Source organism: Scleropages formosus, chromosome 13, assembly GCF_900964775.1.
Source record: "Scleropages formosus chromosome 13, fSclFor1.1, whole genome shotgun sequence".
NCBI lineage: Eukaryota > Metazoa > Chordata > Actinopteri > Osteoglossiformes > Osteoglossidae > Scleropages > Scleropages formosus.
In genome coordinates, this window is record NC_041818.1 from 21,778,945 (window position 1) to 21,791,719 (window position 12,775).

Here is a 12,775-nt window from a genome sequence, read left to right on the forward strand (position 1 = left end):
ATGTACCATCATCGGGGGGTGCAGGTCTCTGGTAGGTAGGATTCTACAACAGGTCTCCAGTCAGAAGTGAAACTGTATGTTTGCATAAGAATAGAGCCACCTAAACAAGAGTAAACATCCCAGTTGGGGTGTCGCAAGGAGGTGGAAGCTAAGGGCTTCGGCAGGCACGGCAGGAGTGGGGAGCACTTGTAGGTTTATAGCAAGCTTGTCCTGCCTCACATGCTAGTTACTAGAAGGTCCGGGTTACGTCCTCCCTTCCACCAGCGTGCTTCTGCACACATGTGATGATCGGATGAGTACCAGTGGGGCACACAGCGACCCATATAGGATGACCCTGGCATCCAAGACCAACTCTTACACGTGCAGTGGAAGACAGAGATGTGAAAGCAACTTGGTGAGAGAGGTCATCTGGAATGGACACAGAGTGCACATTCCAACCATAGCCCAAGACCCAGGTCTCTCCTATCTGTGCCCCTCCCACACATAGCTGAAGTTCATTACCAGCCGCCTTCACACCAAACACATCAGCTCGACTGTGAGAACCTTCCCTCCCCTCATGGGAGACAGGAGACCTGGGGGAACCAGCTGGTGGCTTGGCGTGAGCGAGACGGAGATTACACCACGTTTGAAGGCTGGAACACCAGACTGCCCCGCTGCCACCCCCCTCCGTCCAGGAAGACATGCTGGATCCAAACCTGGGACACATGTTCCTCGGCCCGCTGTGTGGTCCCCAGCCGCACGACATCAAAGTCCTGTGTTGATTTTCCAGGGCTGAACACAAACCATGCTGTCAGCATCCCCAATCCCTCTCCCCTGACCCCGCGACCCCCTGCGCCACTGATGCGGATGTTTGTCGACCAGATGGTTCCAATAGGGGACCCTGTTTACCTTGTGCACTTTGATGGACGCTGATCTTCGCTTCTCCCTTAAAAACCCCCGTCTGTTTTTTCATCCCGCCGATGTTTACACATGAGAATCTGGGAAGACTCAGGGCCCGATGACCAAAGCTGTAGAATGTTCCGGAAAGTCAGGAGATGGTGATACGGTATGTGAGAAGCAATTGCACCGGGTGTCAAAACGGCAGTCTATGGGTTCGCCAGCTTAGTTACAGCCATTGTGCTACATATACGCATATGCACACGCGCCTCGTTTTCAACTGTTCCTCATCCTGTGTGTAACACGCCGAATGCCGATGCATATCTCTAATACTTCAAGCGATACTTCTCATGGCCTGCACATCCGGACACCTGAAACTCATTACCAGGAAAACTGGGTTCCCCGGGACGGGAGTAAAGGGAATGCGGACCCCTTGGAATTCAGAAATCACCCCAGAACTTAATGGCTCCACACCAGGGAGAGGAAAGATGGCAGAAGGGTTCAAGTCCCGCGGAGACGCCACTACACAGTTATAAGCCATAATGTCATCAATCTTGTTTTAAATAACAGAAACAACAGGTTGTAAATACATTTATCTGACACCTTCCTCCAAAGCAACTAGCAGCGTTAAGCCATTCACCTATTTACATGGCTGGGTAATTTTTTACTGGAGCAATTTAGGAGTAAGTACCTTGCTTAAGGGCACTATAGTAGGAGGTGAAATTCAAACCTGCAACCCTTGGATACAAAGGCAACAACTCTGCACTGCCAGCTGTCCTCTTAAACATAGACAGAGCAGTGAAATATCTTATGTGTAGGTTTCACTGTTACTTTTTAATTTAGCAGATGCTGTTAGCAACCATGTAGCTCTCACTGGTGCCTCACATCTACTGGGCTATGGCTTTGGATGTGGGTTCGAATCTGCTTCGGTCTCTGTGGGGTCTGCATTTTCTTCCCATGTTCATGTAGGCTTCCTCCAGGTGCTCTGGTTTCCACCCACAGTCCAAAGACGTGTTTCCGATGAACCGGTGACTCTAACTGCATGACTGTGTGAGTGACTGAGTGTTTATGATCGCTCAGTGACGGAATAAACACAAACTGGACAGACATGCTGAACAGCGAACTAGGCGGCTTCATGCAAGACATTCTCAAGTGATCAGAATAGGAAAAAATCAGTTCTTCTGGGGTACACAGTATCCTGGAAAACTAATCGAATGAGGGCAGTTGAAAGGTAGGGCCTGTATGACCAAGGAGAAGAGCCAAGGGGCCCCCTGGGCAGCTTTCCCCCCTGACAGATGGCTGCAGAGCAGGATTCAGGAGAAGGGAAACCGAGCGCAGACAAATTACAACCTGGAACTTAAGCCTCGGTGCGGACGGAGTGAGGTGTGTAATATGACAGCCACCGTGTCATTTACTGGAACGGCTTGTGAACACAAGGTGCGCCTGCTGGGGACAAACAGCCTCTAATTGTTGTTTTAGTTTGTCAGTCCAGCGTCACATCGGCCTAGACCGAGACAGTTTGGACACACACACACACACACACACGTACACACGCACACACGCACACACATCAGGGGTGTCCAGCCTTTATTGGCCAAGGACCACAATCATTCTTGTGAACTGGTCTGAGGGCTGCACATATAAATATCACAGTAAGTGACACAGTGAATCATAACTGTCTAAACTGTAGCTTTATTTCATTTTATTTTATTTTATCTCATTTTATTTAGATGTTGTGCGTCTATAACTGTATTATTACTGTATAATTTTATTAAAATATGATTCCAAAAGAATTAGTTGCCGGGTTAGGCTCCGGCTCGCCGCGACCCCACTCGGGACAAGTGGTTTCAGACAACGTGTGTGTGTACACAGTGTATATTACTTATTATGCAAATGTGGGCCACATTATGTGAAGCGATGGGTAGATTGCAGCCCTCGGTCCATGTGTGGACACCCCTGATGATCACACTTGTGCATGTATGACATGGTCTCACACACACACACACACACACACACACGCACTTTCTGAACCGCTTGTCCCATACAGGGTCGCGGGGAACCGGAGCCTAACCCGGCAACACAGGGAGTAAGGCTGGAGAGAGAGGGGACACACCCAGGACGGGACGCCAGTCCGTCGCAAGGCACCCCAAGTGGGATTCGAACCCCAGACCCACCCAAGAGCGGGACCCGGTCCGCACCACCGCGCCCCCCTCACACACAGATATTGACTAGTAAATGCAAACATGCTTACGCTTCCAGAGAGACGGTGGAGGGCGCAGTCAGGCACACATTAATGCACACGCAGGTGTGCGCATACCGAGACGAGCATGAATGAACACACAGGTGCAGGCACCCGCACAAACTTACATAAACAAAAGGCGAAGGTGCGATAAAGAAAAGGAGCCGCTATGCGGCGTGTCACCAGCAGGAGGCGGAGTCACAGCCGGCGGTGAACATCTGTCAGCTGAGTGAGCAGTGAAAACCTTATTTTTACCAATAAGGTCCAATAAGGTCTAAAACAAAGGCTTTCCGCCGTCATGGCCCTCCGCAGATGACGCCACCGAGGAATACCGCGGTTACTGAGAGTAAAGCAGTTAATGGTACCAGTTAACGAAGCGCAGGCTCTGGCGTGGCCCCCGCCGTGTGAAAACACAGACTGTTAACTGTGTTCAAGTGGCAGGAGAGAATAAACCAGCCCTGAAAAAGGTCTGCAACTGAGAAAACAAGCGGGCACTTTTCACTGTCTTCGTTTCATCTCATTTCACTGTGTCAAAGCGCGCCGTTCGAGCTTCACTTCCCCTCTGCCAATAGGATTACGGCGCAAAGGCGAGCGGCGGCGCTGACGGGATGGAAAGTGAGTGGCTCCCATTGCTGGGTCTATAGGTGCAGTCAGCCATAGTGGGAACCCGAGCCGCTTCGGAATTCTTTCACACAGGACAGCACAGGGGCTGGGAACTCCCATAATCCCTCGCCAGCACAGTGTCACGCAAAGGCGACGGACTCCAAAGGCTCGAGCTAGAGGCAGGACGCAGTTTTACCCTCCTCCGCGAGGAGACGAGGCCGGCGGCGACGCCGAACGCCAGTGTGTTCGCGCTGGTGACATCCGCACCGTGTGCCGCTGCAGCGACGCCGGAGGGAGAGGTGCGGTAAATGAGAAAGCCAGAGCAGGAATCTCGCATCTTCTGAAGTTTCCAGAAACACGCCCCCCCCCCCCCCACCCCATGTCCAGCAACCCCCAACTCCGCCGTGCCTGCGGCGCCTGCGCTCGAACCCGAGCCGCCGGGTCAGCTCATTATCTCCAAGTCATTCGGAAGACGCAGTCGATTTTCTAAAGCAAAGACAACAAAGGGTGGGAAATGTGAAATATACTAATTAAGATGATTACAACAAGAAACAACAGACTCCTTTCGGGAATCGCAGACAGTCTCTGTTGGGGTAGAGAAATCAGTCAAGCAACTGACACGCAGAACTGCCTCCTCCGGGCAGTTGGTGGGGGCGGTAATTAAAAGGAGTTATTTGTGTGTGTGTATTTCACTATGTAACTCAAGATCAGTAGCCACTGTGGTTCTTTACGAAAGGTGTGTCAGACGGTGCCTTAACCATACACCCCCCCGCCCCCCAAACCCCCACCCCATGCTTTTGCCCCGGGAGTGCAGCTGGATCACGGAAGTGCGTCCATGAATTTACACCCCAGGTGAAGACGCCCCTTCTTCCGTTCCACCCTCCTGACTTCCCAGACTGAATGTGTCCCCGTCCACCCCCAAACTCCAACCCACCGTTTCCTCCCGTGTGGGAATCTGGGAAACTGCGGACCGATGGCGAAAGCGGGCTCTCCGAAAAACGTTCCCGGCCAGCTGCCGGTGCAGGGCTTGGCGCCGTGATTTGGCACAACGGCCCTTTTCAGAAAGAACACTGTACTGACACACACCATTACTTGGGATGGGCACGCAAACGCAGCTCGTACGAGGGAAAGTCTACAAGTATCCGCAACGACCTTTCGGCTTCTTTAATTAAAAAAAGTACTTTTACTCCTCGGAATTGACTGCGAGGGAACTAGGAATCCTAGTTATGCTTTGATGTGAACATATCCTGAGGACATGCTCTACATGTTAAGAGGTTATAACGAGAAAAGGATGGGTACAGTTACATGCACAGACAGACAAGAGATGCTGCTTTCATACTGGATTAAATAAATATCACATCTAGCATACAGAATCAATCAATCAGCTGGGTTGTTATGGAGATACCAATGTGTCTCATAAGCTATATAAGTGCAAGGAATGAAAGCAATAATTCAATTTAAATTATTTTCATTATTATTTTCATTCCAACTCAGAATCCTGCAAAAAAAAAGGACACAGACGTGAATGAAACAGCCTTAAGAATTTAAAAAAAAAAAACAATACACACACAACGAGTGAGGGGAAACAAAACAGTGTTCTCGTTACCATGGTAACTGTAACAGAAAGAGGTGTAACTCTTCCAGTAGTTATAATGGGCTGGACCCCCAAGCTATCCAGGGAGAACAGGTAAGAGAGTCCAGTGAGCATGGTGGAGGATGACTATAGCAGTCATCAGACATAGAGACACAGGCCTTACACACACACACACACACACACACACACCATAAAGTCCCGTCACACTTTAAAGACAGCAAGGAGCACCATGGGAAATATACACCTCCATAGGGGAAACTGAGCAATTTGGCCAGCCTGTCATTTTGTGGTTGTACCGTGGTTATCCCCTCTGCGGGCTGACACTTACGATGCTTTGGGTGAGCGCCACAGCCCGCCTCTGAGAACCGGCTCAGCCTGTAATTGAGGACTGTAGCAGGGGGGAGGGGGGCAACACAACACAGCACTACAGAGCATGCTCACTGGAGGGCTACTCGTACCCATCCAGCTCAAACTACGGCCTCCTGTCCGTGTGACTGACGATCCAAGTGAACATGTCAAACCGCTGCATCACACCCATTATCTTAGATCAACCGAGGGGCAAAAACCAATTCCGGAGAGTTCCGGAAACGTCTTTTTTTTTTACAATAAATCACAGGTTTGATGGTTTTATGTTACTGGAAACCCCCCCACCAGAAAAGCGCAAGACAGTTGATGAGGGTTCTCACGGTGCGACCACTGGGACCCCTTGCTAGTGGTGCCCTCACAGATATTTCCTTCACTAGAACACCAACCAATGGAGGGAGAGCCCACAGGGACAATACCACCCCCTGCTGGAGAGGGCGAAATAAGGCATGAACCTACCCTTCCGCCCTTTTCCGGGTTACACTGGCACCCTTCGCTGCAGTCCTGTCCTGAGCATGGCTCCTGGAACTTCGCACCCTGGAGATGGGAAGAGAAAGGGGTTGGGGTTTGGGGGGAGCGGGAAGACCAAGTGGTCAGTCTTGAGGTCACAAACACATCGGTCACATGCTGCGATCAGACAGTGGTATGCGTTTGCTGGACAAATAAGTGAGCTTTCACAGCCCTGGAGATGCTTTTCTGGAGGTCTCATGATCAGTGGTCAGGTGATTGGTGACCGTACGCCCCGAGCAGTGTCGGAGCCCCTGCCGTCCCTTGTCCCTTCACCTTAGGGATTATGAGTGGGACAAAGGGCAGGAAGGCAGAGCGCCGCCGCAGAAGACAGCCACCCTGAAATTCCCCCTTTGCTCCCCACAGTGCTCCGATCTCCTTGTGCCTCCTAATGGAGGTGACAGAAGCAAGATGAAGTGACTGAGAAGAAAGACGATGAGGGAGTGAGAACCACATGACAAGAGCCATCGAGGGACAGGGAGAGAGAGACACGCCACACAGGTCACCCTGCGGACACCGTGGCCGAACAGACACTTCTATAACTCGAGCCAAACTTTTTCATTTGTTTATTTAGCTGACATTTTCCTTCAAAGAAAATTGCAAGGCTAAGCTATTCGCCAGGATTTATCCACTGAAACAGTGGAGTAATTTTTACTGCAATAATTCAGGGTAGTGGGGGCGTGGTGGTGCAGCAGGTTTGACCGGGTCCTGCTCTCTGGTGGGTCTGGGGATCAAGTCCTGCTTGAGGTGCCTTGTGATGGACTGGCGTCCCGTCCTGGGTGTGTTCCCTCCCCCTCCAGCCTTGAGCCCTGTATTGCTGAGTGAGGCTCTGGTTTGCTGCGACCCTGCTTGGGAAAAGTGGTTTTAGACTCTGTGTGTGTGTGTGTGTGTGTGTGTGTGTGTGTGTGTGTGTGTGTGTGTGTGTACTTCAGGGTAAACACCTTGATCAAGAGTACAACAGCAGGACTGGCAACTGGAACCTGAGTTAACCCTCACATACCTTGTGTGCCACACCAGGATGTTCTGTCAGAATGTTCCGGATGCCGTGAAAAGCCACGTACGAGTGGGAAAAATGTTGGTTGTTCTGCTTGGAGGCTCCAGGTAATGAGGAATATTCCTGTCCAGGTACTCAAAACAAGAGAGTCCATCTCCTTCCGCTGTCCAGAACAGGCAATAGAAATAGGCTACCATGACGTACCTGTGCGAGGGCTCGACTGTGCTACGATTCAGCCTTTAACACCTGTCCTTTATCATTTAACACACAAAGCACATTCTCTTTATCTAACCCCTCTACTGATATTATGGCCCAGCGGGTTTGCTAACAGAGACCCTACAGGGACCTCCACAATCCTGCTCACATCGCTGTCCTCAAAGACACAAATTCTTGCAAATAACTTTCCTCGACAGGGCCGAGCTCCATACATCCGGAGACGCTGGTCTCTGACGAACAGCTGCCAGTATGTTCAGCTGTACACGTCCATTTGAAGCTCAAATTTTAATTATTCCTGAACAGATATGCAAAACAAATACTTTCACACACAAAATAACCACAGCTCCGTTTAAACACAGTACAAATATTCCACTGGTTTCTCTCCTTCCACCTTTCTTCAAACTATATGTGCATTTGAAAAAAGGCATTTCCCAGAATGCACCTGGAACCATAGTTTTTTTCTGCAGTTTTCTCGGCTTTGTTCGAAATCTTCAAGATGTTGAAGAAATCATGGACTGCAGAAAGAAAGGGGAACCATGAGAAGGATGAGAGGGATCGCAGCATAGAGAACGCAGGACCACAGGTGGTGTTCCCAACCCTGCCTGATAATGCTACACCTCTGTGGTTAGAGTTTGGGTTGAGTTTAGAGTTGGGGTTGGGGATAGAGTTAGGGTCTAACCATATCCAGCCCTGTCCTATGGGGGCAAGCATACTTAACGAAAATGGGTTCTTGGTGGGGGTGAGTGGAGAAGAATGTTTCCTCTAGTTCAATGGGAACCACCATCCCCCAAAAGAACACTTTGAGAAGTTTCTCTATGCGTAGAAGACCACTGAGCTGCCAATAATTAAACAGAATGCAAAATATTCCCCAACCTTCACTGGGTCACCCTCAGCAGGCATCTGTGAGCGCCATCTCTGCTCAGCACATGCCAGTTGGCACCGTAGGCGATAAAATGAACGTAACACGGGTGCATAAACTCTGACAACTTCCACAGCATGACTTACAAGTGATATACGGTTACCTCCTGGAGAACATGCCAGATGTTCTATGTTTAGTACTGGTCTTCATTCCAGTGCACATCAGGTCCACAGTCTCCAACTCCTCCTGTTTACTCTGTCTCCTCCTCCATCCCTTGAAGACACCTTCAGCCAAAAATGGTTCACACCCTTGGTCCACAGCCACAGCTTCAGCTGAATCAACATTTTCATTAAAAACAGCTCCATCTTTTCAATGTCCAACCGCCCGACTTCCATTCAACTCAAGAGCCATTGCACATATGCATTTGAAGTTCTTGCATTCCTAATAACAGCGTGTCAGCTTTCAGCTACACCTGTTGACCCTCTGCAAACCATGATCGCACCAACCTTCTCAGTGTGTGTCCGTCTGCCATACACCCTGCCCCATGGACTGTAGTTTCTAACAGGAACTACCTATGAGCAGGGTTAGGTGCTGATTTAGCCGCCAGGAGGGGTGTAGCTGCTGACACTGAAATCAGACCGGCTCCCTTCACCTTGGCATGACTCAAATTAGCATGAACAGGGGCATGCCAGGACCTTGACGGCATGTCTAAGGAGCTCAAACCATAGAAGACTCCCATAGCTTTCTCAGCTCAGATAAAGCACAAGGTAGGCTTTCGACCAAAAATAAAACTTACAGTACTCGATTTGTTAATTCTACATTTCATAGACACTTTTAGAGCTCAGAGCATCCTGCAACTATTAGAGGTCACATTGATGTTCCGTTGAGAAATTATCGAGCCGGGCAGAAAACCACAAGGTTGACATTTAGCGACGAATGGCCACTTTGCCATAATTCATTTTCATTATTTTTGCCAAAATACATGTTATGTATTATGTTCCACCTGCTGAATTAAGCGAAAGATACTAGTGGTCACCGGCCAGCAGGAACAGTGAAGGCTGGAGCTGTGGTCACTGTTGGCGTGGAGGTCCTGCCACAAGCTGACCGACATGCAAGGGTTCGGCCCGAGTAAATATGATGGTGGAAGCCCAGGCGGGACACACAGAGGAGCGTTTCCAGGTCATCTCCTCCTTTGACTTAATTACTCTCAAATATGATACCACAACACGTGGCACAAAGGCTTCTGTTTGAGCCACCCAGACATTTTTTCCCAGGTTATACAGCATATAGTTATATACATATAGAGTTTTATACAGCTGAAGATGAGAAGACTGATGGTGATGCAACGTTCGAAAGCGATCCCTGAAAATCCTCTCCTGTTTTATAACTGCGGTTTTGGTGGCTGTGGACCGACGGTGAAATTCCTCAGCTCCAAGGCGAAGGTAAACAGTGAATGGGCACGAGACACGCACACACGAGCCCACCTCCCCCTCCAGCTCCACCCCGAACCCTTGCCCTTGCGCCTCCGGCCCTGTCGTGGATTTGGTGAGTCAGCTCATGTCAGGCACGTGCACCTTTCATGTCTGGCTTTCCGAAATTAAAGGCAGAGACTGCAGGGTGTGGTTTCATTACACACAGACAATGTGGGGCGTGGCTTTACTTCAGACAGATGGTGTGGGCGTGGTCTCACTCCAGACAGAAGGTGTGGGTGTGGCCTCATTATAGACAACATGAGGGTGTGTGGGGTCTTATAGACAGGCTGGGGGGTGTGGCCTCACTGCAGAAAGTGTGGGTGTGGCCTTCCACTGTGGGTGTGGCCTGCCACTGTGGGTGTGGCCTAATTACAGACAGTAAGGGCCAGTATAATCAAGGGCACTATTATACAGTAAGAGGTTCTTCAGAAGCTATTTTCACAAACAATCTTAGGTTAGTGCTGTTAAATATAGGTTAATTACCCGTTTGTGAGCTAGGCAATTTTCTGCCACAGCAGTCCAAGGCAAGTGCCTTTCTCAGGAGTACTAGAGCAGGGGCAGAATTTGAACCCGGGTTCTTAGAGTACGACACTACACTATCTGCTGCCCCATCTATATACAGAGGAATCCTATAATCACTAGGAAATATCTCTGAAGATCTAAGATATTTTAAGACAAATGTTTGCTGTTTTGTGCTGCACTCCCCCATCCAACATCCCCTCCACATAACACAGGTGGCAGTCGGTATGACTGCCTGTATCGACAATTGCTTCCTCCCTGTAGTTTAGCTTGGACTGGCCCTGTTAACACCACACTCTGAAAATTAATGCGATCAGCCGCATCTGCTCTGGTGGTTTACTGGGTCTCACTCAGCCCTCCGCCGTTGAGTAACAGACGGTGGAACACACACGATCGCATGCGAATTAGGTTGAAGCCTGTGGCGACGCAGCCGGGGAAGTGTGCGGGAGACCCCCAACAGACGCAGGTGGTGCGGTCCTTGGAAGTGTGTCCACCTTACATGGAGAAGGTCCCTTCTAATCCTGAGCCACTTCCCCTGCTGTCCTTCAAACAATGACTCCTTTCAGAAGTCCCTGGGGGAAAACTAGTGCAGTTTAAAAAGCTTTCTGACGCTTCCCGCCTGAAGACACCAGCAGCTTCCCTTTGTTGCCCACAGGCTGGGAGAAGAACAAGAGGACTACCTAGACACCATTAGCTTCTGGGGGCTCCTTTGAAGGTGCCTGAGAGTATACGCTCCGGGCTCTGAATAGAGAGGAAGGGAAAGGAATAAAGGAAATAAAAACAGACAGAGACAAAGAAAATAAGCCCGGTGAGCCATTTGTGGAGCACCCTCAAGCTGTCATTCCTTCCATGTGTCAGAGTCGATCTGCGGTTTTCAGAAGATGAGCTGAAACAAAACCCGTTGGAATCGACGGGAACTGGCACGATCAGCTGGTTGGTAACTGTGCTAAATGTGATATGTAACCAAGGACAACACCTGTCAGAACTTTCGCCATTTCCCTGCTTCCTGCCATCAGAACCATGATTTCTGGGGAACTGCTTTGACTGGGGCAGAAACATGCCTCCACCCCCCCAACACTGCAGTGCTTTTCATCCAAGGTGTCTTCAGCCACTTACACAGGTGGATAGTTTAAGGATTAACTAACTGTCTGAAATCACACTTCATTACTTTTAACTCAAGGGGATGCAGTGGTGCAGCAGGTTTGTCCAGGGTCTGCTCTCCGGTGGGTCTGGGGTTTGAGCCCCGGTTAGGGTGCCTTGCGATGGACTGGCACTCTGTCCTGGGTGTCCCCCCTCCCCCTCCAGCCTTCCGCCCTGTGCTGCCGGGTTAGGTTCTGGCTTGCCGCGACCCTGCTCGGGGCAAGCAGTTTCAGACAGTCTGTGTGTACACACTTTTAACTCAATTTACCCGACACCTTGTTAGATACACTACACCAAGTTACTCAGAAGGATCTACTCGGCCACAGAAGAGAGTAATTTTATACTCACTGACTCACACAATACAGCAGAGGCAATTCAGAGCCACTAGTTCACTGAAAACGTATTTTTGGACTACGGGAGGAGACCTGTATGAAAATGGGGAGAATATGCTGAGACTGAGTGAAAGCCACAACAGAACTCACAGCCCAAGATCTGGGAGGTACAAGTGCTACCTGATGTGCTGCCATAAAAGAGCTGAACCCCTCCTGGGACTGGATTCTTCTCAGGTTTTAGGTCTTTGCCTTTGACCACTGCTCTACCTGCCACAGTACCTGCATCTCCAGTGAAGCTCATGCTCCATTATTTCCCGCAGAAACTCTCCGTGAAGAAGAGCTCTACGGTGCTCTACAGACTGAGTACCTTTACCTGGGGAACACAGCAAAGCAGCCAAAGAATTCATTGGGAGAAGCCGTAGGGCAGCTGGCTGAAAAATATTTCCTTTTGTAACTGTCAGCCCAGACAGAACAATCAATAATGATGTTTTTAATAGCGTTGCCAAGAATACATTCAAAAGCAAGTTTTCGCAATGGACAACCTTCTCTGGTCCGTGACATCAGCCTGCTTGACCAGGCTCACCTGGAATCATCTCAGAAACAAAGAAAGAAGTGGTTACTACGGTAACTGTGAGTGTAGCTTCTCCAACTGAACACACCACTGTCGCAACCATTGTAAAGAATGGCAATATTTTTATTTGTTTACCACGGAAAGCAATCCATCTTTGGAAGACATCTACGTGGATTCTTAGAAAATGGGAAATACGGTTATATGGTTTATGGACATAACCAGTCAACTATCATCTATAATCATGACTGAGAGAAAAACACCATTGCAAAACATGACAGAAAATTTAGGCCAATTGTCTTGAGAGCTGCCAGAATCAACTTGTCTTGCTCTTACCAAAACATAACATCATCACCAAATCATATGACTCCAACACTTTTTGAACCTTTAGACAGAAATATTCCTTAGACTGATGCTTCTCAGTCAGCCAAACACTAGCTTGTTATTGAAGAAGCCTGGATGCTGCATACACTTCAGACCCCTGGTGAACCTG

General features: G+C 49.4%; 1 protein-coding gene across 2 annotated transcripts in view; it reads right to left on the reverse strand.

Moving 5' to 3' along the window:
* LOC108923101 (collagen alpha-6(IV) chain-like) overlaps positions 1-12,775 on the reverse strand; it is a 63,670-nt gene that overhangs the window by 30,767 nt on the left and 20,128 nt on the right. For both annotated transcript variants that reach the window (XM_018733621.2, XM_018733620.2), the window contains exon 3: positions 6,135-6,212. In XM_018733621.2, the coding sequence (XP_018589137.2) occupies positions 6,135-6,212 (78 nt within the window). The remainder of the gene's footprint in view (positions 1-6,134; positions 6,213-12,775) is intronic.